We start from the raw sequence: 25486 nt of genomic DNA, 5'->3' as shown, positions 1-25486 counted from the left end.
CCCTGGCAAAAGCAATCGAAATATACGTAAAATTAAAGCAGAAAACAATCAAATCGCATTACACTGATATTTCGACCCAGTAGATTCTAGTCCTACCGTGAGCATCTAGAATCGATTCTCCGGCAAGATCAACTTGCCCAACAGCTCACCATACGCCCCCTCCACTTCACAGATCGCTTGGCCCTGGATCCAGTATCCTTTGCCATTGGGCTGCTCCGCTATGGCAGCCGTAATAATCGCCCACGCCGCATCCTCGGGTGAGCTCTTCAGCGTGTCGGGATTCGTGGTCGCGGCGAGACCCTCCACCATCGAGGTCAACGTCAACCATGGGGCGATCCACGAGATCGAAACCCCCGATGTCACCACTTCAGGCATCTGTGCGGTACTGCGAGCCAGACCCAGAACCGCGTGCTTGCTGGCCGCGTAAAGAGGCTGCGACGGGATGGGAACATATGATCCAGCAGAGGCCACTACGACAATGCGTCCCCCACCCTGCTTCTTCATGTGATGGACACCTAGCTTCATCCCAAATACCACCGAATTCACATTAACGTCGAATAGCTGGGTTGAGGGACACCGGAGGACAGCCGGATTATGCTGCTGATCGGGCTCGTCGGCCAGGTAGTTATACCGGACCTGCGAGCTCATCTGGACCTGTTGAACCGGGTCGGAGACCTGCAGCAGCGCGACCTCGGGATTAATGGCGGCATTGCAGACGAGGAGGTCGATCGGTCCCATGGTGGCGGTAACATGGTCGAAGAGCGCTAGTTGCTGAGACCAGTCGCTGACATCGCAGGTGCGGTATGTTGATCCTTGGCCGATCGTGGCACACGCCTGGATCAGATCGTCTTCGTGCAGATCGACCAAAACCACGCGGGCGCCATGCTGTGCCAGAAGGGATGCAGTCGCAAATCCAATGCCTCGAGCCGCGCCAGTCACGATGGCTGTACGACTGGATAGAGAATGGCGGACGCTGTCCGGAGTCGGTCTGGAGATGGATGTCATTGTCCGCGATGACAGGCTCTTTTAATGGGTTCAAAGGTATTTGAGAATCTGACGAACTAGAGCGACCAAGCCTGGTCTTTTATAGTACCATCGGGGGTCCCACACGGGTCCGGATTGTCCGTGTTCCGGTCTCGTCTTCACAACGGAGGCCAAACTTGCATGCATTTCTACAAAGGTTTTGATGTGCGTGATGTGTTCAGTCTCAATGATTCTACACGCGCTATGTGTGACACTGGAACTGACTACTGTAACTCCCGCTGCGTGGCGGTTTCAATATCTGCATGACTAGCCTATTTCAAAAGGTGGTCATCGCCCTGTCTCGATTGGCAATGGCCTGCCGTGTCACCGTTGCCAACGGCGCCAACGCTTCGAACCCATGTGGGAGACCAGGATAGATGTGGCACTCGGTGGGGATATTAGAAGCTACGAATCGCCGTGCATATTCGAGGCTTTCCTGCACAAACATATCTAGCTGTGGACAATCCAGGTACAGCGGAGGCAGACCGACTACACTGCCCGCTCGAGCCGGTGCAGCATCTGCGTTGATCTTATCCGTGCCGGCATCGGGCCCTAGGTAGGCGGTCCACCCGGTGATGTTGTCAACTTCAGTCCAAAATGCGAGTTGCCCAGCATGGTTGGTGGTTGTCCGATCGTCCAGCATGGGATAAACTAGAATCTGCTTCGCAATGGGCGGTGCAAGAGCACGATCTCGAGCGCGCAAGGTCAATGCCGCGGCCAAACCTCCCCCGGCGCTTTCGCCCATGAGCGCAATGCGGGAGGAATCAATAGATAATTGCGCAGCGTTGTCATAAACCCACCGCAGGCCCGCCCAGCAGTCATCCACGGGAGTCGGATATGGGTGCTCGGGGGCTAGCCGGTAGTCAATCGTCAAGATCTGGACCCCCGTACGCGAGACAGCCGAGATATGTGGCACCGAGCATTGCTCAGCTGTCAGCGAGATATACCCGCCCCCGTGGATATGTACGATCGCTGGCGCTCCAGTTTCACGGTGTGCGTTTTGTCGGCGGAAATGGTAGATGACAACTTCATGCCCGTCCGCTGTAGGTACTCGGTGTACCAATTTTTCAATCCCTTCTGGAAGAGGAGGTAGCTCCTTGCACATGGCCGCCATCATGCCCCGTCTGGTAGTGACATCGTGGAGCGCAGGTTGCTGGGTTTGTGCCAGTTGTTGAAGAACTGGTCCTGCTTCTTCAAGGAACTCGGGATCGTATTGAAGAGGCATCTTCGAAGAGTAACTGATGACTTTCGAGAGACTCTTGATCATCAGATAAAAATCGACTTTGCTCCTCCTGCCCTTTACATTTTAATATGTTGTGTCTCGGCTATACCCTATCCGAGAGCCCTTTTGGCCTCTGTACCTGCATTGCAACTACACCGTTCTTTACGCATTCCCCGCAATACTATTTCCCTTTTTTGGGTTGCCTTGTCCCTTTTGTCTATCGGAAGGTTGCGTCTCCGTTTCCCGGACACGCAGTTTTGGCGCGGGGTTGCATCTTCCTGGCTCCACGTCTCCACCAGGTGGGGACCTCATCAATGCAGCAGGAGATAGCGAGGGACCCTTAAGGACCCATCTTTCTTCCCAGGGCTACTCAAAGCATGATCCTCTTGTCACCTCGCCGTTGCCTACCTTTTGTAACGTATACAATCTTTGTATAGACCTAACACTTATTGACTTCCCAGCTGATCATGAAACTCATCAATACCCATTTGCGCCACCGGCCCTTGGTATTGGCGGCCCATACCACACTCAGAAGACATTATCAGAGTCTCTATCCACAATGTCCCTCTCATTGCCCAAATTTGATGATCTCCCACCTGTGGAGGACATGCCTCACGGTTGTGCTTGGGGCGTCTTCGATAAAGATGGTAAAAATGATCTTGTTGGAACATTGAACCTCTTGACGCCAGAGGTTGTCAGGGCTGCCGCCGCGGAGGTCCATTATGGAATCTCGATTTCCCTTAAGTAAGAATTCCTTTGCTCAAGCGGCAGCTTGATCCTTTCTTATGAGATAATTGGATAGTTGGCCCATTGGGAGTATCAAAATCCCTAAGTTCTTTCGAAAGACTCTAGAACATAAAGTGGTCAAACTTGAGGACCCAGAGGCGAATCTGCATTATGGATTTGATGACGAGGTGAAATAAAATTGATTAATTCAATATAAAATCTATTCATTAACTTGATATCGCAGGTTGAGTTCAATACTCAAGGAAGCAGCCAGTGGGACAGTTTTTGTATGTCCAAGGTAGCCTCATTAGGGCATGGAACATAAAGAGGCTTGAGAAAGAAGACTGACGAACAAATAGGCCATTTTCTTCACCTTGAGTCAGGAAAAGCTTACAATGGAGTGAAACCGACTATAAAAGGCATTATGGACCCTTCTCCAAGTGAAGAACTCAAGCTTCCCACAATTGATCGTTTGTTCAGCCCAAGGTCCAAATACTACGACAATTTAGACTGCTAACTTGGCCCAGATTGGCATGAACGCGGCTGCGTAGTAGGAAGAGGTGTTCTGATTGACTTTAAGACTTACGCCAAAGTTAAGGGCATCGAATACTCTCCATTCTCTGGGTTTCGTATTGGTATCGCCGATATCGAAGCTGTCGCAGCTTACCAAGGAGTTAGCTTCAAGCCAGGCGACATTCTCATCCTTCGATTTGGCGTAACCGAGGCACTAGGAGATATGACAGGCCTGGAGCAAGCCGAAGCAATGGCTAGTCATCATGCCTGTGGCATCGAAGGCTCCAAGGAAATGGCCCGCTGGCTGTGGGATCAGCACTTCGCCGCCGTAGCTAGCGATAATGTTGCGGTCGAAGCTATGCCTCCGATGATAGGCGGCGAGGTCCAGCCTCTGACCAATCTTGTTCTGCACCAGTGGTGCTTGAGCCTGTTTGGCATGCCACTGGGTGAACTGTGGTATCTTAAGACGCTTTCGGAACAGTGTCAGGCATACCGTAAGTATACATTCATGCTGACTTCGTCGCCTCTTAATTTTCCCGGTGCGGTTGGAAGTCCACCCAATGCACTCGCTATTCTCTGAGTAATGCTCCAAAAGTGATCAATGGAAACCGTTCATTCTTGCAAGTCATCTCGCCTTTTAATGATACTCAAAATATTCTGTGCATTGTTAGTAAACCGTAGACTATGAGAAAGAAAAATCCAAAATATATTGAACTAAAATGCATATTTCAAATACTCTCACTGGATAAAAGGTCTTCAACTTTCTCATCATCTGCAAACTCTTGACTAATAGAAGGTAAAGTGCTCCATTGCGGCAACTTTTTGATATCCTGTCAAGTCAATAAAATTATCCTAATTTGACCAAGTTTAACCAATATCTATTGATAAATTGCTATAAATTTCATATTTGATTTCCTAAAAAGAAATAACACTTTATCTCGATGACGACGTATGAAACCCATCCCACATCTCCAATGCATCCGTACAACTCTTCCACCAGCTTTGAATGCCACCCAAGTAAATCAGCGGCTCTCTTCTCTTGCCGGGAATGTTCGATCCCATGTACCATGAATCAGTCTTGGGGTACAAAGTGTGCTGGCTGACAGCGTGTACCTGGTCGCGCCAAGCCTCTGCAGCTTTTTGCGTGGGTTCGATGGATTCCAGTCCTTCTTTCTGCATCTTCCGAATCACCTTGCAGATCCAGTCCACCTGCATCTCAATGAATGGAGGGCCATTAGCCAAGGATGTCGGGGCTTGAGGACCATACACCATAAACAGGTTAGGTGCTCCCGGAACCATCATGCCTAGGTGCGTGAGAACGCCATCCTTCCACTTTTCGGAAAGTGGCTGCTGATTCTTGTCGGTGATTGCTAGATCAAGGAGACTTCCAGTGACAGCATCGTATCCAGTCGCGAAGATGACCACGTCCAAGTCGTGATGCTGTACGCTGTCCCCGGAGCCAAGAACAACTCCAGTAGCGTCGAATTCAGAAATAGGCGACTGCTTCAGATTGTGTAGAACCACGTTCGGACGGTCAATCATCTCATAATAGTCTTGCTCCAGGCTGGGCCGCTTCGTGCCGACCAGCATATGCTGCTTCAGGGGAGCAACCAGGTCCATCTTCTCCGGGTTTGTCATACGAGCGCGCACTTTCTGCACCCAGTAGTTATAGAAGATAGTGTTGGCCTGTTCATTAAGGAGGAAGTCATAGTAGTTTGAGACCAGGAAGCTGTATCCACCACGAGCCCAGAGTTCATCGAACAGTTCCTCCCTTTCCTCGGGGGTTGCCTGGAGAGCCGACTGAAAACGAGTATTGTGGGGAAAGCCACTGGCAGACATGTAGCAGCGGTCGAAGATCCCATCGTAGTAGCCCTTCATCATCTCCGCTTCCTCTGGTGCAATCTTGCGCTGCTTCATGGGAATCGCAAAGCAAGGCGTGCGAATGAATACATTCAGCTCACAGTCTTCTTTGGCCAGAGACTGCACGATTTGAAGACCGGACGCGCCGTTTCCGACAATGCCTACCCGCTTCCCCTTCACGTCAAGAGACTCGGGATAATCTGCGGCATGGACAAGATTTCCGACGTATTTGTCTAAGCCCTTGAACTGCGGGTAGTGCTTTTTAAACGAAGAACCCGTGGCGGCGACAACATACTTGCACGTCGCAGTCAGACCGGTATTGGTACGCACAGTCCAGCGGCCGGAGGTCTCATTATACTGGACCCGGGTGACGATAGTATTGAAGAAGGTGTCTTTGCTTAGACCAAGGACATTGTCCACATGCTGGAAGTATCTGCGCAGTTCGACATCGCCCGGGAATCGTTCGGACCAGTTCCACCCCTTATAGACCTCGGGGATGTTGAACTGATAAGAGGGCATTTCAGTGTCCACGCGGGCACCAGGATAATGATTCCAGAACCAGACGCCGCCGAAAGCACTGCCGGCCTCGATCAACTTGACAGACAAGCCGAGGTTGCGGAGCTTGTAGAGCGAGTCGCATCCTCCAAAGCCGCCCCCGATGACAATGGCATCGGTCTCGATCTGGGATCCTGTCCGGGTCATCGTACTGAATGTTCCAAGGCAGAAGTGATGGGAATCATAAAAATGAATTTGAGGAAGAGACCAGCCTTTGAACAGGAGTTATTGGGCTCCTTGTGCCTTTCCCGTCATGATCTAGATGAAATCGTTTGGAACATCCAATTCTGCAAGATCATCGATATACTGTCGGAATCTGGACCGGCAGCTTGACATCCGAAGCCGTGTGAAGATATGCTCCATCATACTCTGTTGCATCCAAACTGTCATGTAGATTGAATCGCCCAAAGAGGAAGTCGACGGCGAGATGGTTTGCGGGTGAGATCCACCTCGGTACTGCGCGGCGCCACAAGCGACCCGGCAGCACAAAGATGTATGGCCCAGACCCAATCGAGGAGGTCCTTCCCACCGCGCAAAGTACCGAGACATTTGTCAGGCCGGAAAGTGCTTTCTCCGCATCCGCTCGGAGTAGTTCGATTTCCAAAATTGCCTCGGAGGTAAGGCGCTCAATTTTGTTGATGGGTATAACCACAAAGAAGCCTCGCTAGTCATTACTGGGTAGGTATCAACTGTGTTCAACTCGTATGCAATTCAATATGGCGTGCCAGGTCAAAGGAACCGCGTTCATAACCGGCGGTGGATCAGGTATATCCTCTGATAATTGAAACAGGAAGCGAGATCGTGCGGACTGCTAAAGAAGCCAGGAATCGGCAAGGATACTGCAATCGCTTTTGCAAAAAATGGTATTCGCGCCATTGTTCTCGTCGACGTGAATCTCCCTCTTCTGGAAAGCACCCGTGATGAGCTCTCGAGTCTTTTTCCTGCAGTTCAGTTAGAAATCTTGAAGGCCAATGTGGCCGACGAAGCATCTGTGGAAGACGCTGTGCGCCAGACTGCAGAGAAATTTGGAAGCATTGAGATCGGAGTCAACTGTGCTGGAATTAGTGGCAATCCAGCGCCTACCGACCAAATGACCCTCGCTGAATGGCAGAAGGTGATTGATGTCAACCAGACTGGAGTGTGGCTATGTCAGCGCGCGTTGATCCGGCAAATGCTGAAGCAGGAGTATGTTGTATCTGCACCCGAACTAAGTCAAATCCGTTCTTACCCGAATATAGATCACAGGGATTTCGCGAAGGCCGTGGCGTGATAGTAAATGTTTCTTCTATGTTTGGAGTTGGCGGTCCCCCTGGTCCGTTCAGCATCCCACACTACACCGCTGCAAAGCACGGTATGTACTCTGGCTTCTCCTCCTGAATGACGCTACTAACGAGAGCAGCTGTGGTTGGCTTGACAAAAATGGTATGTATTCTGCCGGTTATGCTTTATAGAAGACATGATTAACATAAACTAGGATGCCAAAGCCTATTCTCGTCAACAAATCCGTATAAATGCCATCTGCCCTGGGTATGTGAAGTATTTGGCAGACTGATCGGTCAATCTTTGCTATCGAATTCTAAAACTTATTGATTTTTATTTTTCTATCAGATTCGTGGACACTCCGATCATCAAGCAGCAAATCGAGTCCGGGTCAATGAACCCAGCATTTGAAATGACACCTGTTGGTCGTCCGGCTCGGGTGGAGGAGATATCCGATGCCATTCTCTTTCTTTCATCTCCTATGAGCAGCTATATGTGTGGCGCCGCGCTAGTTGTAGATGGAGGGTACACTGTCTAGATTCCTTAACTGTAATTTAACGCAGTAGCACAAGAATTAATTCATGCATGCTCAGAAGAAATACAAAATAGGAGTATAGAAAAGGGAAGGAAAAATATCTATTAAACTACAATGCATAGATATTGAAGTCTAGACCAGCATAATATCAAAGTCCGCTTCTTGTGCAATCTCCTGCCAATAGATTTCTTGGCCAGGCCCGGCCCGAGCACGCCGTTGCCATAATGTTTGAACGATCTCGCAAAGCACATTGATATTCTGGATCCCGTGCCGACTCTTCCTGTCAAATGAAGCCAACATGCGAGCTTGCAAATCCTCTCGTTGACATTCAGCGGCGACGACAAAGCTGGCCCAATTATAAGCACAGCCTCCTTTGTCGTCTCCTCGAACATCGACGGCTTCTAGTTCTTGAATGGCCTTCTCAACCAATTCCTGCACATCGCACAGCGGTGCCCGTCGTAGGGTTCGACGGAAATAGACAATTGTGGCGTAATAAAATGAGTTCAAGGCATGCTGGATAATGATTGATCCGGGAGCATCAGGGTTGGATAGACATGGAAAGTTGAGATAGAGCTGTAGTTCTAATTTATCCAGCTCTTCTGTAGGAACCCGCGATTTCGAGTCGATGATGGAGGTAATATGAGCCAGGAACTGAACCAACGGGCCGGTAATGCCGTGCGATCGTTCTAGATAATGTCGAAGCTCGGAAGGCCCATTGAGAAGTGACATCAGCTGGGCTGACATAGGTAAGCTGCAAAGAGAGGAGAGGGACAGGTAGCTCTGAAGTAAGCGAGAGGCGGTTGGGCCACGTACCCAACCGCCGTGAATTTCGTTTTCCAAAAGACCAAGTCCGCCAGCAACGTGCGCTCTCCAACGGCTTCGTCGTCCAGACATCGCCTCAGCCGTGATGCAGGAGAGAACAGCGGCCAAAGTGGGCTCGTCAAGACGCTTCGCTCGTTGCAAGTTTTCGCGCAAGTGCCGCAAGGCAAGCTGATCGTGATGCATGGCCAAAGACTGATATCGGGGGTCTCGGCGAAGGTGGAATAGACTGAATGCAGATGACGCGCAAATTGCATGGAAGATGGAGAGATGGATATTGGGCTCTGACGGTGGGGCATCGAGCCCTTTCAAAGCCATTGGCATGAATATCGTTCGGCATGGATTGTCAGGGGTATCTATCAGTAGCATGTTCCCACTGAGGAAAACTACCCAATGGTGAACAAGCTCCGTTTCAGGCCTCGGAAGCTGGATAGGATTGATTGCCATAACCGGGAATATGTCTGATAATAATGAAGACGATAGGCCCATGAGGTCTTTTTGACTATTCTTCTCCGGAGAAAGGCCATTTTCCGGACGTCGATGACCGACAGCCGAAGCAGTTCTGATACGATCACTGTCAATTCTGGCGGCCTCCTCGGATAGTCTCGGTGATAGCCATTGTTCATGGCATGAGGTTGATGGGGATGTGATTGTAAAATTGATTTCTTCATGTACCGGTTCCGGGGAGGCTTGAGCGCTACTTCCACTGCGACTGGAGGATTCATTCACCACAAGTGGAATCGAGATGCACCGATTCACCAGTAATGGCGAGTATTCGGCCACATTATACTGTGTTTCTGCAGGTTTGGGGTCTTTAGGGCTCGGTGTCGATGCGGAGAACACCGAGAAGGGCCCCCGCTGCTGCGCGATGCCGTCGCCGGAGCACCCGTCCAAGTCCGCCAAGAGGGCCGTCACAGCGGCCGATGACAAGTCGTGCGTTGACTGTGGAGTCGATGACCATATCTGACGCCGATGAGAACGGCTGCCCGGTGTTTGTGACCATCCTAGACGCAACCCATAGCCCTGGCACTGCCAGCCACTTCGGCGGCAGCGACGACAGTGCGGTCGCTCGTCGTCGCACTTGACTCTGCGGGCCCGGCAGGTCCAACAGCCTGTAAAGGTCTTCGTGCGTGATTTGGGAGTCTTCACATTCCCGGATGATGTACTATTCGGCATCCCCACAGGTTTCTTTTGGCTCGATGGTGGGTAGATGTTCAGGGGTGTTGTGGCGGACAGCAAAATGATTCTTCTGTCTCCAAATTTGCCCCCGCATCGGCGTCCGCCGGTTCCTGATCTACGTGAAGCTTAACCAGGAAATTGATGTCCAGGGTCAATGCGACCAATTGACCCGTATCGGAGGCTTTGTGAGACTCCGACTCGTTTTGTATTGCATGAATCATCCTACCCGATCGTTTTGGACATCGACGATTTCAAAGTGGCAATGGAAGTGATTTCTCCACGCATGCCCTCCCCTGCCTTCTGCGCCTAGTAACATGGCCCGAGCAGCAACCATCAAAGGATGAACTTTCTAACCTGGTCTTAACACACCAGATATCTTAGTGCCGGCTCTTTTTTCCCTTTTTTTCCATTTCCATATTTTCCTAGGTAATTGACATGCACTACAATTTACAAGCATGGATTAACGAAATAATCACAACCTAGCGACGCAGTCTAGCCGCCACCTTGAAAAACTCTAAGTATCAACAAAATCGGGGAACTGTTTATTAGGCCAGATTCAGATCCAAACAAAATCTGCGGATCCTCGGTTTGTATCGCCATCCAAGATGCGCTGGGATAATGGTGGCTTTGTCAGTGATATCTCAAGTTCATGCAGAATAAAGCACGTATTACTAGTATCACAAGCGTGTATATGACCCGAATGTGATAATTGGTGCTGAATAGGCGTACTGTTTGATCAGAAGCCAGCCAAAACTATACTTGAAAAGCCTGAAGAGATTTTTTTCACTGGCAGTTGGGACTATATAGGCATGTGACGAATCAGCGTACATCTTGACCTGCCAGGCAGTCCTCACGTCAACGTGAGTACAAGTGTACTTTATGCAGCAACCACTCAAGAGGGGGTTTCCCGGATCCAGCAGACAATATTTGAATGGACTTTCGCAGAAATCAATTTGGGTTAAAGGTCTCGACCCAAAACCCAATATGACCTAGTTTAACCCAGCTTTTTGCACAAAGTCCATATAGAGCTGCTCTCCAATCAAAACAGTAGACTATATTAGTTACTTTCTTTAGTCTATAACAGCTTATACTAGTTAAATTTAATATATTACCTTTTACAACTAGGTCGTTTTTATGATATCAAATTACATTACAAGTTAATATAAAGAATAATTTTGAAGATATAGAGATTTGATATAGAGCAAGGAAATAAGAAAATACAAGAATTCCAATTTAATCCTATCCAATCATTAAAATCTCTCCTAAAGGAGAAAGGAGAGAAAGAAATATATAGCTTAGATAGTTAATACGGCTTGGCATGTGTATTATATTTGCGACCTAACTAGGACCCCAATTTAGATCTAGGTACTTGGTTCCAACGCTAAGCCGGAGTCTTTGACCCCAAAATTTAGCCCGGGCTGTCCGGATTGGGTCCGGGTTATTTTGGGTCGTGTGGAAGACCATCCTTGAATATGGTAGGTACCCTGAGGAGGATATATATTATTCCGGCGAAACAGATTTTCTCCAGATCATATGTGCAAATGTACAAGCACATACCGTATAGTTGCTTGCGCTAAGAACCGCAGAACTCCATGTCTTTTGTCATCTAGATCGCGAGTTGATCATGGCTATTAGGTCAAATAGCTGTGGATAAGTGCTTCCTCATCTAACAGGTAGCTGCTCTATTTTTAGAAAATCTTGACAGCGCCCGAGGCACCACCCACTGGGTACCAATTAATATAGGTCACATCATGGCGAAGCATTGTAATTCAAAATGACAGACTGGATCGCTCGCAAAAAATTGTTAACTAATGAGGTATTTGGCGACGAACCGCTAGTAAATATTGTATTGAGTTGATAGTCTGTAGAATCAGCCGATCTGCAAAACGTCCACTGTCATATGGTTTATATTCCGTATAAATTTGGAGTTTTATGATAATAAGGAAGAAAATGACAATCATTGAAGAATTTTCTTGAATGAACATTTGTACCAGGGCAGACCGGCATTCATTCGGGTTCTGATGTGCTGGTATAGATTTACCCACGGTGGGACCCTGTAGCTCTCTAGACCCCAAGACATGTGGATCTCAGGGAACAGGGTCATGTTATAGACGCGTCATTAAGTCCTTGATAACGAACTATTATCGTAAGCCAAGACATTGGATGATCCTATGGGCGGAATGGAAATAGAAAGCTTGGCTGATGCATTCTGGTCCACATCGGCTAGCGAGATGACTGCTCTAATTTAAGATAAGCCGTCGGTTTGGGTACTTTTGAACGCCGAAATAGTGCAAGATGGGCCATATGAAGGTGGACCTACATCCTGATATGCATGGCACCGTGGCATGGAAGAAGACCTAGCCGTAGGTCCTGCGCCTTGGTCCCATTGTGGCTGATGGTAGATGGAGTTGAGGTGGAAATAAATGCCAAGGGAAGTGAAAATCAGAATTCATTTTCCTGACATGCGACCAGGGTATAAGATGATCTGTATTTCCATTCCTTCTGTCGGCTACAGCAGGCAACTTCGTTCAGCTTGGCTCCTTTCTAAGTGGACACTTCACTCATTTAATCCTCTACTTTTTTCAACGAATTTATTCATAGAAATCCCTCCAATATCTGAGACGACATGTCTGTGACAACATCAAGCACTGTTTCTTCTGCTTCGGCAACCTCCAGCTGCCATGCAAAGCTGTATGACATCCCGACGCACGATGCCGCATGCGCCATGCCGATCAAGAGTAACTACTCTTCGATCATGAGCAGCTGCTGCTCCTCAGCATCTGTCGTTGAGTATGACAACTGTGATTATTACTGCCTGGCTCAAGGCCAAACTGTTGGTGCTTTGGCCGAGTGTCTCATCAAGGCTTCTGAAGCCGGCGAGGTCTGGTGCAACACGAACGCCAATGCGACGGCCACAGCCACGGCAACAGCTACTGGAACCGGCGTGGTGACTCTGGGAGCTACCACCACCGGGGCTGATTCCACGGCCTCGGCCACTTCTAGCGGTGCCACTGCAGCATCGACTGCGAACGCTGGTGCTGCTGTGGTTGCGCCTCAACCTCTTTCGAAGTCGGCTATGGGAATGGTGGGACTTTTGCTGGCGGGATCCTTGGCTGGGCTTTTCATTTAAAGTACCTCATGGAGGAGTTGACAGGCAGACTGAGTGATATCGTGGGAGCTTAGCGAAAATTCGCTATAAGAACCACCATGGGGTGTTGTTTGACGAAGGCTAGTGTCTTGAGTTGTGTATACAATGCCAAGAGATGGGGTTGCGCGAAACTCTTGAGCTTCCATTCTTTTCTTCTTCTCTTCTTTCATTCGTTCTGGTATTTGATCCAATTTCAATCCCATTCAATCCCTATTATTGCGAAATTGAATATGCAGTTGGGTATAATAGATGTCGAACTCGGCCCAGTTGGATGCGTAATGATTCTTCTATTGGAAGTCCCTCACAGAATTAAGGATACGGAACGAGACACAGAACATGCGTCGTAGTCGATAAGCCCCAGAAATGCAAGAGACTTTTCTATGTACAAAGACAAAAAGCAATAATAAAAAGTACAAACCCATTTGCACACCCCGTTCCAAACCCACGCAGAAATGCGAAACAAGGATGCTTTGAGCGCCGGAGTGAAGAGAGATCTGCAGGGAAAAAAGTATAAAAGCCGTTGTAATACATCGCAGGTGGAAAGAAGTTGGCGGTGATCGTCAACCGCCTGTTGTCGTTGGTGGAAGGGCAGGAAGGGTATGAATGGCCGGGTCACCGGAAAGGAGTATAATGGAACAAAGGTCAGTTGTGGCCAGGACGGTTTTAGAAGAAGGCCTTTCTCGTCACCTATATGCAAATGTTAGCGGGGTTCAAAGTCTTCATGCGTCATTTCCGGATACGTACGGCCCAAGCGCCAGCAATTGAAGCGACGACACCTCCGGATATCATCATTGGCTTCAGTCCACGCGTGCTCTTGAATAGCATTCCACTCAAGGCACCGGCCACAACACTGTTGGCAGAATCATGCTTGCCTCGCACATATCCGATACCCGAGTTGAAACCGTTGTAAACCATGGCCACAACACCCGCAGAGTTACCGAGGAACGGACCGCGCCGGGTGATTGAGTTCAACACGCCGTTCAGACGGATTTTCGGAGGAGCGGTGGCTGGTGTTTTGTTTAATCCTTCCGCGAGACCCCATGCGCCTCCAAGAGTCAGAGCAGCCAAATATGTGGTGCCAGCACCGTAGCAAAGATCGTCAGACCAGCCGCGAGAGGGCAATACTGAGCGGGAGCCTGGGAGTTCATCAAGCGCGGAGTCTTCAAGGGTGAGATAGTCGAGAGTGTCTTGGTTCAAGCCAGCCAGGGGATGGAGTTTGGAGGGATCCGGAATGGCGACCTCGGAGAGGAAAGAAGTGGCATCTTGGGCGGAAGTGTCGAATGGGGAGGGCGCTTGGCTCTCCTTACGACCGCCGAGGGAATCCCAGATAGGCATGATGAAGGTGGAGGAGGAAAGGAGATAAGATTATTAAAATACAGGACGAAGGAGAGAAGGACGATGTCCCTTGATCGCAGCTCCACTGACTGTCGGAGCCAGCAAAAACTTCGGTCCCGTGACTAGCGCTATGGGATATCGTTTCTCCGAGAGCATGACGCTAGTCTGCTTTTGGTAACCCACATCCAAATTTCAATGACGTTGAGGCCTGAGGCATCGCGGGGTGCTTCGGGCAAATTCAATATTTCGACGGATTTCACGAACAATTGATTTTCAACAAGTTAGTGCATGTGGCATGGCACTGGCGATGGAGGCCAATTTGTCCCTGGATGTCCCACACGCGGATTCCGTTAGCATTGACGAAATTGCCTCCGATATACAATTCCTGTCCACGAAGACCTTGCAAGATATTGCCAGAGGTCCTCTAGTCAAGCTCATCTCGAATTGTGATGATAAAGAGTGAGTCGAATGATAAATTTTTACATACCAATCAAGCTCACATTTGTGCAAAAGGAAGGTAAAACGCGTGTGGCAATCGCTGATCACTACACTATCAACTACGTCTTTACCCCATCAGCATACATCGGCTGCTTGCAATGCGGTTGGGGCTTTTCTGGAAGCAGCTGTCAAATCCAAAAATGTCGATACTAAAAGACTAGCGTTGTCGCTAGAAACATGGCTGGCCGTCATTAATATTTTTTTGAACCGCTACGAAGATGCCAAACCGAAGCCACTCAAGCAGCTCTTACTCTCCCTGGCCACAATTATGGCTAGAAATTACCAGCAGCCTCAAAAAGATTCCGTGCAACAATTAATTGCCTTTGAAACATTGCCGAGCATTATTCTCGGTGAGCCTCGATCACGATTAAAGACTTCTTTGACGTTCCTGGAAATCTTTGTCCGCAAGAACGCCATTTCGCCTTTGGAATTGATCACCTTGGCCCAAAAGTGGCTTACCGATCACTTTGCGGAATGGACTCCTATATTTGAAAAGGATAGCCAAATCCTTTATTCCGATTGTGATCAGCATCAGACTGTTGGCATGCCCCGAGAACCGTCTCAACAATTTGCCGCAAGAGTCTTCGTTCTTGGCTTGCTGAACCAAAGCACGAACCGGGAATTAAGCGGAGCATGCAGCGGTTTACTTGCAGCATTTATCCAGCGCATGGGAACAGAAAAAATTTCATGGCCAATATCCACAGCTTGGGTTGCTCCGGTACGCCATGTAATGTTGCAAAACTCAAATGATCTCGACATCTTGTCGACCAATCTACTCGAACCAGTATTTCTAACTGACCCCACTGGATTTTTTTCGTTTGTGGAAAGTTTACCCTTGAAAAACGTCCTTGCGGGCGACATACCTGACACTGAACATTCCGAGTATATGCTTCTGCTTTCTGCTTTGAGGATAGGCAAGAAGACCAGCCTTGTTCATGAAGACTGTATGAAACCGAAAGTTTCCTGTGCCTCGAAGACTATACTGACCTTCTCTAGATGACGCTTCTAAGTCCAATAAAGGGAAGGAGAGTGTGAAACAAAATTTGGTCCTGAAGAGCGAAGTTCTTGGCAAACTTCTCCTCCATCGCGAATCCGATGTTCGCATAGCAGCTCTGTCTCTCTTAATTGCTGGATCTTCAAGCATAAAGCCAATGACAAAAGCGGCGACTGACGCCATTCTACAAGCGCTTCCATCGCTGCACGCCGAATCTGACTCCTACAGCCGAGGAGAAATTCTGAGTCTGACGCGCAAGTTCATCATCCGACTCAAGAGCGGCATTCTTGCAGAACATGATGTTTCCCAAGTATCGCTTCAGGCCCCTGCGAAATTATCAGCTACATTGACCGCTAGCAATACCGAGACAAAAGATTACTTGAGAAAGTACCTTGATTTTCTTTTAAGCGACTTGTGTGTCACAGCATCTTATCCCCGGCACATCAGCGCCCTCAAAGTGATCAACTTATTGTTAATATCCGGGCTGGATTCCCGAGCTGGCATTGCTCCATTAAAGTCTGAAGTTGAAAGTCGATGGAAAATTCAAATGGACATTTTCGACATCCGGCTACTGCGCTTGCTAGTGGACTTGCTCCTCGATCAGTTTGAGGAGGTACGCCAAACATCGCTTTCTATCCTTAATCTTTTTCCTCAAGATATCTTGATGGTTGGACTCATCAATATGCCAAATGGACCATCAGGACCCGGCACTCGACTTGTTGATGCGCTGACCCGAGCTGAAGGCATTGCGAGTAAATCAAGCCGAGCCGATCACGCTGATACTGTTGCCCGTCTCTACCATGTTATCTTTTGTGCAGCAGGGTCTACTAGCTCTCGTGTTTCTCTCTCTGATTGGTGGTTAACAAAAGTTTCCGTTGTGAATACTATTCTGGGTAATTTGGAAGACCGACTTTCATCTTCCAATGGCTTGTTCACAGGAACTCTTCGGGAGGCCCCTCTTCATGGGTATATGTCTGGACTTAGGTAACCTTTCCTTTCCAATGACTTGCTAAAACAAACCAATGCTTACACTTTCAGATATATTGTGTCTATGCCGGATTTTCATTCACTTATCTCTAACGATTCTACTTCTACATTTTGGCGGAATGTTCATGACCGAATCTTGCAGATTTGCGATAACGTATGGCAAGAAGTGAAACCTGTTCTTTGTGTTGACTCGCCTGAAGGCCACACTGATGAACCTATTGACGAACTTTCGGTGGGGCCCAAAGACATTCTCTCCTACTCATGGAGAGCTCTGCGTGAATCAAGGTACGCTGTCTTATAGAAACTCTTGACTACTTCTGGACCTTACTGATAAAACTAGTCTCTTGTTACATGCAACAATGTTCAATGTCACATATGGACCTTCCGGACCTAATGGACTTCAGCGTATGGATTTTGAGAATGTTGGAAGAGCCAGTTTCACCCAACTGGCTGAGCTCCGTCACCGTGGGGCGTTTTCAACAGTCTCACAGACATTTGCTACATGTTGCCAACGGTGTAGCAGCTCGAAGGACCCATCCATCCAAGGCCTTCCTCATGCTTGGTACCAAGAGGCCAAATCAATTCTTTTCGAGTCGGCATCGAAGCTCACTCGCAGATCTGCTGGATTACCAGCATTGGTTACCGGCATTCTTTGTTCTAGTCCAGGTACTCAATTCTTCAAGACTGCCATGAAAGAGCTCCACGATATCTCTCATCTTTCTGTGGAGTATGACCAGAACCAGCAATACTTGAAGCTTCCTCAAGTCCATGCAATGAACTGCTTGAAAGATGTTTTTACCAACACCAAACTTGTTGCGTACACAGAGCCATTCATCATGTCAGCTCTTACATTATCAGCTGAGCGACTTGGATCGCCTATGTAAGTGACCTAATATGGCGCCTCATTGTCATATCTAACAGCTTTCCAGATGGGCGCTTCGTAACTCTGGCTTGATGCTTTTCCGTGCTCTATTGAGCAAAATGTGCCGAGTGATAACAGGCACCACCGCTGGTTTTGGCGGCGCCTCTGGTTCCGAACCCGGCTCTAAAATCTCCTTTCAAAAATATCCTGGTTTACTAGAGCTACTATCAACTCTTTTGGCGCCGACTGAAGGAACTATCGCGCAACAAGGCACAGACATTGTGACGGAACGAATTTTCCCTGCCCTCGAACTGATCGGAGAGAAAACTCCATCCATCGGAGACAGCAGCGATGTCATGATTTGTAATTTGGTGCGCGAGCATCTCAAGAGTCCCGTTTGGGGAATACGCGAACATGCTGCACGTGTCTATGCTTCCCTGCTGGCTCGTACTAATATTCTCAAGGATGTACGCGATCTGATCGGTCTTCTTCAAGATAATGTCTCAGAAAACTATATCCACGGGACCGTTCTTTGCGTTCAATACTCTCTCAGACGATTTGAAGCTACGACTGATGTATTTTGGACATGTAAGAAGCCCATTAATTCATGGTTAGAAACCTACTGACAATGACAGCAAACGTGGACGATCTTCAATCCACACTCTGCCTTGTTTTTAATTCGGCCTTCTCTGTTGCGCGATCACCTTCTGTTGTGACTTCCCTTGTTGAGATCTTGAATGATACCCTCGAGCGTAGCATGCAGGCTCAAGTTGAAGGTATGCCGGTATTTGCTTCAGACTTCTTAACACCATCAACTAATACACATACAGATCACTTTATACCTTTACTCAACAAAGTTTTTGATGAGCATGACCTGGAGGGAGTTGTAAGCCATCTGTTTGATGTCTCGCATGATGATTGGAATCTCACGAGTTTGACTCGTGCATCCTCGCTTCTCCGGAGGGCTCTTGCTTGGTGCACGATGTTGAAAATGTTGACTTCACAGAAATGGTCTGATATACTCTCGTTCTACCATGGCGTCCACCTGTTCGATGCAGATACGGCCCACTGGGTATCTGAACGACTTCAGGAGACACTGAGTCAAGACCATCGGTACAGGAAGCCTATGGTCGATCTATATTCATGGATCATTGTGGGGCACTATCGTTCAGACGTGAAGACACAGGCAGTATCTAATTTGGCATACTTCCTGGAGGAACAGCTGGTGTCGCCGTCAATGGATCCTATTGAACTCCCAGTGTCCCTAGAGGAGCTGGAAACGGGCTTCAGACCCCATACGGATATCCAGGAATGGAATCGGCAGGCAACAGATGCAGAAGTGCGTCTTCAAGGATGCATTCTGGCGCTGCAGGCTACATCAAGCAAAGTCCAGGGCTTTTCCGTAAACACCGATTTCAAGCACTGGATTGTCAAGCTGCGCTCAGCACTTAGCGAAGAAACAGTAAGTTATTTCATCTCTTCTCAATGGAATAGGTACTGATAGCGTTATTAGGAATTCACGACTCGCTACGCCGCTGTGAAATCAGTACACACCTTTGTTAGAGGCCTTCGCACCGGAGATCAACCCGCTCGAGCAGATGCTGGCTTCTTTGATCTGTACTTGATCCTTTATGACTTTCTGAACGATGATGATGAGGAGGTGAGAGATATTGCTGCCTCTGCTGCCTCCTGGGTACTCTCATATTCGCCTATATCCCCTGACAAGGCAATTACTCTGAGTCCATTGAATGCCAGCACGCAGTTGGTACATTTTATTATTGATCATTATTCGGACTCGATGGAGCTTGCTCGACGTGTAATTCGGTACATTACTGGACAGGAAGCACGTATCAGCGGCTCTGACGATCAAACTCATCTCTTGTCTGTCTCAGATTTGATTGCGGAGTACAGCCAGGAAAACACCGTCCTGTTTAGGGAAGAGAAACAGAATCTGTTTATTGATGAGGTACGAGAGGTGGACATGTGGTCTCAAGCCCTTCTTTGTCTGACCAGACAAGCCTACCCCGAAACTCTGTTGCGTCAGATCTCCAGTTGGGTGTCCGAAGGATTGGAATATCTCACAACACAGGTTACCCAGGAAGACAGCATAGATGGCCTCCTGGGCTGGATTTCAAAGCCAGAATCATTCACGCTAGGCATTCGGATTATCAGTATATCTTCTGCTTTGATCTCTCCGCGCTTCTCGGCACCCGTGTTGATGGATGTTTCGCAGCAAACGCTTCAAAGCCAGTTGCAATCGCTGCTGACTGGTGGAAATGTTGTATCCATGCATAGCAACTGGATGTGCAGGATACAGAAGGGCCTAGATGTGAGAGGTAACGAGATCAACCAAGCATAGACAAAAGTAGAACTGATAGTTAATCGTACATCTTGTTGTTTATACCGAAAGTGCGTGACTTTGACGTTGCCCCGTCCCACGGCTGCACCTCGCACCTGCACCATTCGTGCCCTCTCTTCCTCTCTTCCACTCACCCCTCTGGAACTTGAGATCTTGTTTGATATGCCGAAACTCTTCTTGGTCTTCATGTTACTCCCCGATATCGTCTTTCTGTGGCTTTGAATCCACGGTAAGCCATCCTCAACGGCCATCAATTTCTAGCCGGCATTTGGAGAACCGGCAACATCGTCATCATTGTCGGCCGACGAGCACAGACTTGATCGTATCACCAATTCATGATGCAAGGTAACTTGATCATCGGTCTCCTCTTCGCCATCCTCCTTATTGTGGGTGGAATTGGGTGGGCAGTCTATTGCTGGTACAGCAGACATGTAAGCATCGGAATCATGTTTAGCCAGGCGCATCAACGAGTGAATCGGGATCGGCAGCATGCCGGAGTTGATCTTGAGAGAGGTGATGGTCTCCGAGTCCATATCCCTCGATATACGGGCTATGGCTGGCAACGGCCGCGATATGCTACTAGAGAGCCGGGCTTGCCACAGCCTGACTACGTTCTCCTTCGTCGGGTTGGTGGTGACCACAGCCCAGACCGTCCTGTATCAAAATCCAACCTTTCCAACCACAACCGAAATAATCATGAAGGTCACAACCAGTCACAACAGCAGTCACCACAATCACCTCAATCGCCACCCCAGCAACTGCAAAAAAATAAACCAAAACAGAAACAATCAAAGCAAAAGCAGAAATCGAGAAGCAATAACACTGGGAACAACAACAACCAACAACCAAAGGGAAAAAAGAACAACAAGTGGGCCAAGAACAATAACAGGCAGAATGGCCATGCCAATAATCATGATCGATCCTCTACTCAGAGATGGGATGGACATTCGAACAATAACGACAAAGATAAGGGCAACAGAGATCGCTGGGACGATCAACCCCAGTTGAATAACCGGAGTAATCAAAACCAGAACCAGAACCAGAACCAGAACCAGAACAATAAACAGCACGTTGAAACACATGACCAAATTGACTGGAACAACGACATACATCCTCACAAAGACGAAGCCTTGGAAAGCCGCGGTCGAAGGTCAGGGAGAAGTTACCAGTATGGATCGAATGGCAACCGAAAGGCTCGCAGCGGCAGCCCTCAGAAGGATTGGGACCATCGGTCAGGAAGTGGCTGGAATGGGGTAACGAGGAGCAAAAGCCGAAATGGAAGCATACATGACTACAGCAAACGAAATTTAAGCCCTGTTAAAGATGACTGGCATGTTGCAGATGAGGATGATCCTTGGGCCCCCGAGAGGAAAGCCGCACAGGGCAACGCATGGGATGATTACGATAACAGGAACGTTTACGCGACAAATAATGGAGAGACCACTAAATGGTAGCCTCGTCAGCATCGAGGGATGACATCAAGAGATCAGGTTTGGGGCACATATTCATTGTGGAACAAATCCTGAGGTCTACAGCATCACGACGGAATGGGCTGCTCTAGGGATGGGGATAGGATCCATGTCATTGACTGAGGATATGAGGATAGTGTAGATTTGTATCATATTCTCATTAGGAATATTTTCTGTTCTATTTTTACATTAAAGAAGAAAATATAGGTGTTTTCGCATCAAGCTCATCAAACTGGTAGTTAGTAGAGGCCCATGCGCATAGATCCGAGATTATACAGATGTAAGTATATACTTTACCGTTTTCGTTAGCCATTTATGGAGCGGTCTCACGGTGGAGCGAGGTATGAGCGAGTGTAAGTAGGCTAGAAACAGATGATGATATTGATTTGGGACAATGGCAGCAAGTTGACTCTTTCTACGGAGCGATTTTAGTTGTCATGTTTCCTTATAGCCGAATCTCATGCGGGCTGGTTTTATGGATCGATCGGCGCCTCAGCTGCGCCACTGCGTCACCGGTTGCTGCAACCTACCGTAGTCGGTGACGTTGAGGTTCCCCCGCAGATCCCCAGGCACAGCTTTCCAAGCTTCAACCCCGAAGGCTTCCTTTCTCAGGTCCCTGGTCCTTCGGAAACCTCCAATATCATGTGGAATGACGAGGACAATAACCCCTATGGGGCGTTCGACCACCACGAGTCCCGCTTATCGGACTCCCTTCATTCCGCCGCCATCTCCCCTCGTAAGCTACCCTCTGGACTCTCCTTTCTGACGACCATGCCGCTGACGGAGAACAGCCTTGTATGAGCACGATTCGACACCGCCATCCAGTCGCGACTCCAACCTCGACCCGCCAGACTTCATTTCCCATCCCGAGGATCTGAGCGATCCCGAGGAGGCCGAGTATGGCGCTGCAAGCGAGCAGTACCCGCGGAAGAGTGTTTACGACAGTCGCATCGAGCAGATCCTCTATGAAAACCCGGAAATGCCGATTTTAATCACAGATGCCGGCAAAAACCATGAAGGTGGCGGCAGTTTTATTGTGTATACAATCCGGACTGCGGTATGAGCGCTGTGATGATGGGATAAATGCATAGCACAGAACTGACAGAAGCCTCACCAGGACCTGGAAGTCCGTCGCCGGTATTCCGAATTTGCATCACTACGTCAGACTCTAGTCAATCTTCACCCTACTCTTATTGTTCCCCCAATTCCCGAGAAGCACAGCATGGCCGACTATGCGGCAAAGCCAACGAAAGCCAAAGAGGATACTGCGATTATAGAACTCCGGAAGCGTATGTTAGCGGTATTCCTAAACCGCTGTCGTCGAATGAAAGAAATTCGGGAGGATGGTGTCTGGTGGCGCTTCCTAGACCCGAATGTCAGCTGGGTAGGTGGAAGAGCTTCCCTGCGATACGCTTCAGCTAATTGAATGGCGTACAGAGCGAGGTCCTGCATTCCCACCCTGCGTCCTCCATTCCCAAGAATAATCTCAAGGCTCCCCCTCTCGATCCCGCAAATCCAACCCAGGCGCATGGCTGGCTACCAGTTCCATCGTCCTCCGCGAAACTCAAGTCCTCAGGAGGCTTCCCCTCATCTCCTACATCACCCGGAGAAACGACAGATGGTCCTGCACCTCCTATTCCAGGGCCCGAGATTCTCGGCCGCTTCCCACCCGAATCGCGTAAGTTAAGTGAACAAGAGTTAGATCCATATTTTGTGAATTTCGAGGCCTCTACAAGGGAATTAGAGCTGCTTCTACAAGGAAATATCGAGAAGGTCAATCGGCGGACACTGTCCCACCTGTCATCACTCTCTGCCGATCTCATGGAACTTGGAGCCCGCTATAACGGATTCTCTCTATCCGAGCAATCCCCAACCGTGGCTGCTGCAATTGAACGGATCGGTCAGGCAGCGGATACATCTTACATTGAGACCGAAGAGCTTTCTTCTGCATTGAGTGCCAGCTTTGCTGAGCCGATGCGCGAGAGTGCGCAATTTGCCAGCGTGGTTCGAGGGGTCCTACGATATCGGGTTCTAAAGCGGGTCCAAGAAGACATGACCAGAGATGAGCTAGCGAAGAAAAAGACCTTGTTAGACTCTCTCGAGCGCAGTGAGCTTGAAGCCAAGCGGATCGAGCAGTATCTCAACCGTACCGGCCCTCAAAGCGGTGGAACTAAGCCACGGCGATCGCTGTCCACATCGTCTGCTGTTAGCAGCGAGGGGGAAGTGCGGTCGAAAACTCCGTTGAATCGGAATTTCCGCCTACGCACGGCGAGTCCGTTAGCCCGTCCCAATCGTCGCCAAATCCCGCTTCTCGAAAGCCAGATTTGTCGCCAGTGACCTCGCCCGCCCACCGAAAAACTTCGAGCGGAACCTTTGTGGCGAATAAGATCTTCGGTCGCATTAGCCACGCCATTCATGGCTTCGCAGACGTCGACCCAGAACGCACTCGTCGAGATCAGATTGGCAAGACCAAAGAGAGTCTCATCCAGGTATGTATCTATTGAAAATAGAAAGAAATACCGGAGTGGGCCAGTGGGGCCCGTGGGCCTGGACGATAGGTTTAGTCCCATGCTAATAGTTCCATACAGCTGGAGCAAGCTTTGGAGGTATCAGAGAAGGATGTGAAGGACGCGAGTACAGGAGTTTTGCAGGATCTGCGACGCTTCCAGAAAGACAAGGAAGCCGATCTTCGGCGGTACATGGTATGTAGCGCGGCTACCTCCCCCGTTTTTCCCCACCCGCAAAGGACAGTGTGGACTAACCACGGCTGGGACATATTTTAGGTCGCATATGCGCGCTGTCACTTAGACTGGGCACGGAAGAATCTCGAGACATGGACTGAAGCCAAGGACGAAGTGGACAAGATCGTCGCGCGGTAGATGAAGCCATCCTCGGGCCCTGCTGCTCTTGTTGCTCCTTCTAGGCTCTTCGGGGCTCATGATTGCTACTCGTCGGCGTTAGTGGTGTTTTGGTCTTCGGGGGCATTTTCATTCTATCTCGTGTATTTCTCCATAGCTAGCGAATAGCTGAACGCCCAGGCTGTTGATCCCCATACCATCACCGCATCCTCCTGCGCTGATCGATTCTAGATATCATTCCATTTTCTCTTCAAGCTTTCGTGTCGTAGTCCTGCACATAGCTCCGATTGTCGCGATAACCTCTGATGGCGCCCCGCCCACGACGCCATCCGTGGTCCGGTTCGCTAGCTGCATCTTGGCTCGGGCCGAGACAATCGCGTTGTGTGAGAGACAGTGCAACCCTGCGAACCCTATGCCAACCACTATGATCGATCCGGAACCCAGGACGGTGAGGTCTGGAACAACCCGCGCGTCCGATAGGATCGAAGATCCTGAAATCCGCCCTGCGACGGTGGTAGACGGCGGCCAGATCTCTGAAAACCTCTCGGCGCTACGCCAATCAGGCGACACCGTGGGATAGAACCTTCCGGCCCTGCGACGGGAATGGCAAAGGGCACATTCCAGTTGATGGGGTTACAAGCCTGATCGACCGTCGATTGCTATTAGTCCATGGTCCCTTCACGAGGGATGATGATCGACAGGGACAAAGGAACCGCAAGCGATCGACGGGTGTAGAAGCAAATCAGCACAAGCTCAGGACGGGGGAGAATCACCCTCACCTCGTCTCCTCCTGTCAACCACTTCCACGGGGCAGAACCGACCAGGGTTTTTTTTTTTTTTTTTTTTTTTTTTTTTTTTTTTTTTTTTTCAGTTCTTTTTTCTGCCCCTCGAACAAGGGACTCAGCCTTGCTGTTGGCTTTAGAGTGCTGAGATCCAGGGTCTTGTGGCGGAGCAAAACTCGTCCAAACAATCGCGCGCGATCTAAGATAACGTGACATGAGCGCCGCATTCGTCCCTGGTGCCTGCAGCTAGGATCAACCGACCCCAACAGCCCCAAGATACAAAACTCGCTTACAGCAGGCGCTTCCATTGGGGTGTTCCTATTCGTATACTGTCCCTTGCAGGGATGCGCCCGCAGTGGACCCCCGGCTGGCGATAACCAGTGGATCGCGTTGCATCCCTCACGGCGAGCCCCTCAGGCGTTTGAGGATCGTGAGACCGTTCCTTCGCCCATGGCCCGCGCTGCGCCCTTTCTGAAAACGATGATTGCAGGGGTCCATAACC

The 25486-nt window shown here is 49.2% G+C and overlaps 11 protein-coding genes across 11 annotated transcripts; 6 read left to right on the top strand and 5 right to left on the bottom strand.

Moving 5' to 3' along the window:
• Window positions 1-105: 105 nt before the first annotated feature.
• N7462_009732 (uncharacterized protein) lies at window positions 106-1005 on the bottom strand (the record flags this gene model as incomplete). The annotated part of the gene is made up of 1 exon (XM_057081446.1): window positions 106-1005. The coding sequence occupies one exon, from the start codon at window positions 1003-1005 to the stop codon at window positions 106-108; it is 900 nt and encodes a 299-aa protein (XP_056928486.1).
• Window positions 1006-1300: 295 nt separating this feature from the next.
• Window positions 1301-2248, bottom strand: N7462_009731 (alpha/beta hydrolase; the record flags this gene model as incomplete). Its single annotated transcript, XM_057081445.1, has 1 exon — window positions 1301-2248. One exon carries the CDS (start codon window positions 2246-2248, stop codon window positions 1301-1303), a length of 948 nt encoding a protein of 315 aa, XP_056928485.1.
• A 556-nt stretch (window positions 2249-2804) lies between these two features.
• On the top strand, window positions 2805-4064 carry N7462_009730 (cyclase family protein; the record flags this gene model as incomplete). The annotated part of the gene is made up of 5 exons (XM_057081444.1): window positions 2805-2989; window positions 3048-3159; window positions 3216-3258; window positions 3331-3441; window positions 3499-4064. 5 exons carry the CDS (start codon window positions 2805-2807, stop codon window positions 4062-4064), a joined length of 1017 nt encoding a protein of 338 aa, XP_056928484.1.
• Window positions 4065-4417: 353 nt separating this feature from the next.
• Window positions 4418-6046, bottom strand: N7462_009729 (flavin-containing monooxygenase; the record flags this gene model as incomplete). The annotated part of the gene is made up of 1 exon (XM_057081443.1): window positions 4418-6046. One exon carries the CDS (start codon window positions 6044-6046, stop codon window positions 4418-4420), a length of 1629 nt encoding a protein of 542 aa, XP_056928483.1.
• A 569-nt stretch (window positions 6047-6615) lies between these two features.
• On the top strand, window positions 6616-7697 carry N7462_009728 (SDR family NAD(P)-dependent oxidoreductase; the record flags this gene model as incomplete). The annotated part of the gene is made up of 6 exons (XM_057081442.1): window positions 6616-6664; window positions 6724-7084; window positions 7138-7250; window positions 7299-7321; window positions 7374-7426; window positions 7508-7697. The coding sequence occupies 6 exons, from the start codon at window positions 6616-6618 to the stop codon at window positions 7695-7697; spliced, it is 789 nt and encodes a 262-aa protein (XP_056928482.1).
• A 129-nt stretch (window positions 7698-7826) lies between these two features.
• Window positions 7827-9689, bottom strand: N7462_009727 (Zn(II)2Cys6 transcription factor; the record flags this gene model as incomplete). Its single annotated transcript, XM_057081441.1, has 1 exon — window positions 7827-9689. The coding sequence occupies one exon, from the start codon at window positions 9687-9689 to the stop codon at window positions 7827-7829; it is 1863 nt and encodes a 620-aa protein (XP_056928481.1).
• A 2629-nt stretch (window positions 9690-12318) lies between these two features.
• Window positions 12319-12822, top strand: N7462_009726 (uncharacterized protein; the record flags this gene model as incomplete). The annotated part of the gene is made up of 1 exon (XM_057081440.1): window positions 12319-12822. One exon carries the CDS (start codon window positions 12319-12321, stop codon window positions 12820-12822), a length of 504 nt encoding a protein of 167 aa, XP_056928480.1.
• Window positions 12823-13503: 681 nt separating this feature from the next.
• Window positions 13504-14175, bottom strand: N7462_009725 (protein transporter TIM23; the record flags this gene model as incomplete). Its single annotated transcript, XM_057081439.1, has 2 exons — window positions 13504-13527; window positions 13585-14175. The coding sequence occupies 2 exons, from the start codon at window positions 14173-14175 to the stop codon at window positions 13504-13506; spliced, it is 615 nt and encodes a 204-aa protein (XP_056928479.1).
• A 295-nt stretch (window positions 14176-14470) lies between these two features.
• N7462_009724 (uncharacterized protein) lies at window positions 14471-19875 on the top strand (the record flags this gene model as incomplete). Its single annotated transcript, XM_057081438.1, has 9 exons — window positions 14471-14634; window positions 14689-15617; window positions 15670-16651; window positions 16706-16939; window positions 16995-17534; window positions 17584-18104; window positions 18152-18292; window positions 18347-18978; window positions 19030-19875. 9 exons carry the CDS (start codon window positions 14471-14473, stop codon window positions 19873-19875), a joined length of 4989 nt encoding a protein of 1662 aa, XP_056928478.1.
• A 338-nt stretch (window positions 19876-20213) lies between these two features.
• Window positions 20214-21329, top strand: N7462_009723 (uncharacterized protein; the record flags this gene model as incomplete). Its single annotated transcript, XM_057081437.1, has 1 exon — window positions 20214-21329. The coding sequence occupies one exon, from the start codon at window positions 20214-20216 to the stop codon at window positions 21327-21329; it is 1116 nt and encodes a 371-aa protein (XP_056928477.1).
• A 358-nt stretch (window positions 21330-21687) lies between these two features.
• N7462_009722 (PX and BAR domain-containing protein) lies at window positions 21688-24782 on the top strand (the record flags this gene model as incomplete). Its single annotated transcript, XM_057081436.1, has 9 exons — window positions 21688-21697; window positions 21796-22080; window positions 22136-22401; window positions 22450-22728; window positions 22782-23616; window positions 23667-23833; window positions 23933-24046; window positions 24128-24219; window positions 24434-24782. 9 exons carry the CDS (start codon window positions 21688-21690, stop codon window positions 24780-24782), a joined length of 2397 nt encoding a protein of 798 aa, XP_056928476.1.
• Between the last annotated feature and the right edge of the window lie 704 nt (window positions 24783-25486).

This window comes from Penicillium macrosclerotiorum, assembly GCF_028827735.1.
Source record: "Penicillium macrosclerotiorum strain IBT 26536 chromosome Unknown utg000010l_segment0_segment0, whole genome shotgun sequence".
Lineage (NCBI taxonomy): Eukaryota > Fungi > Ascomycota > Eurotiomycetes > Eurotiales > Aspergillaceae > Penicillium > Penicillium macrosclerotiorum.
The sequence above is the reverse complement of the archived record's forward strand: the minus strand, read 5'-3'. Positions and strand labels throughout refer to the sequence as shown.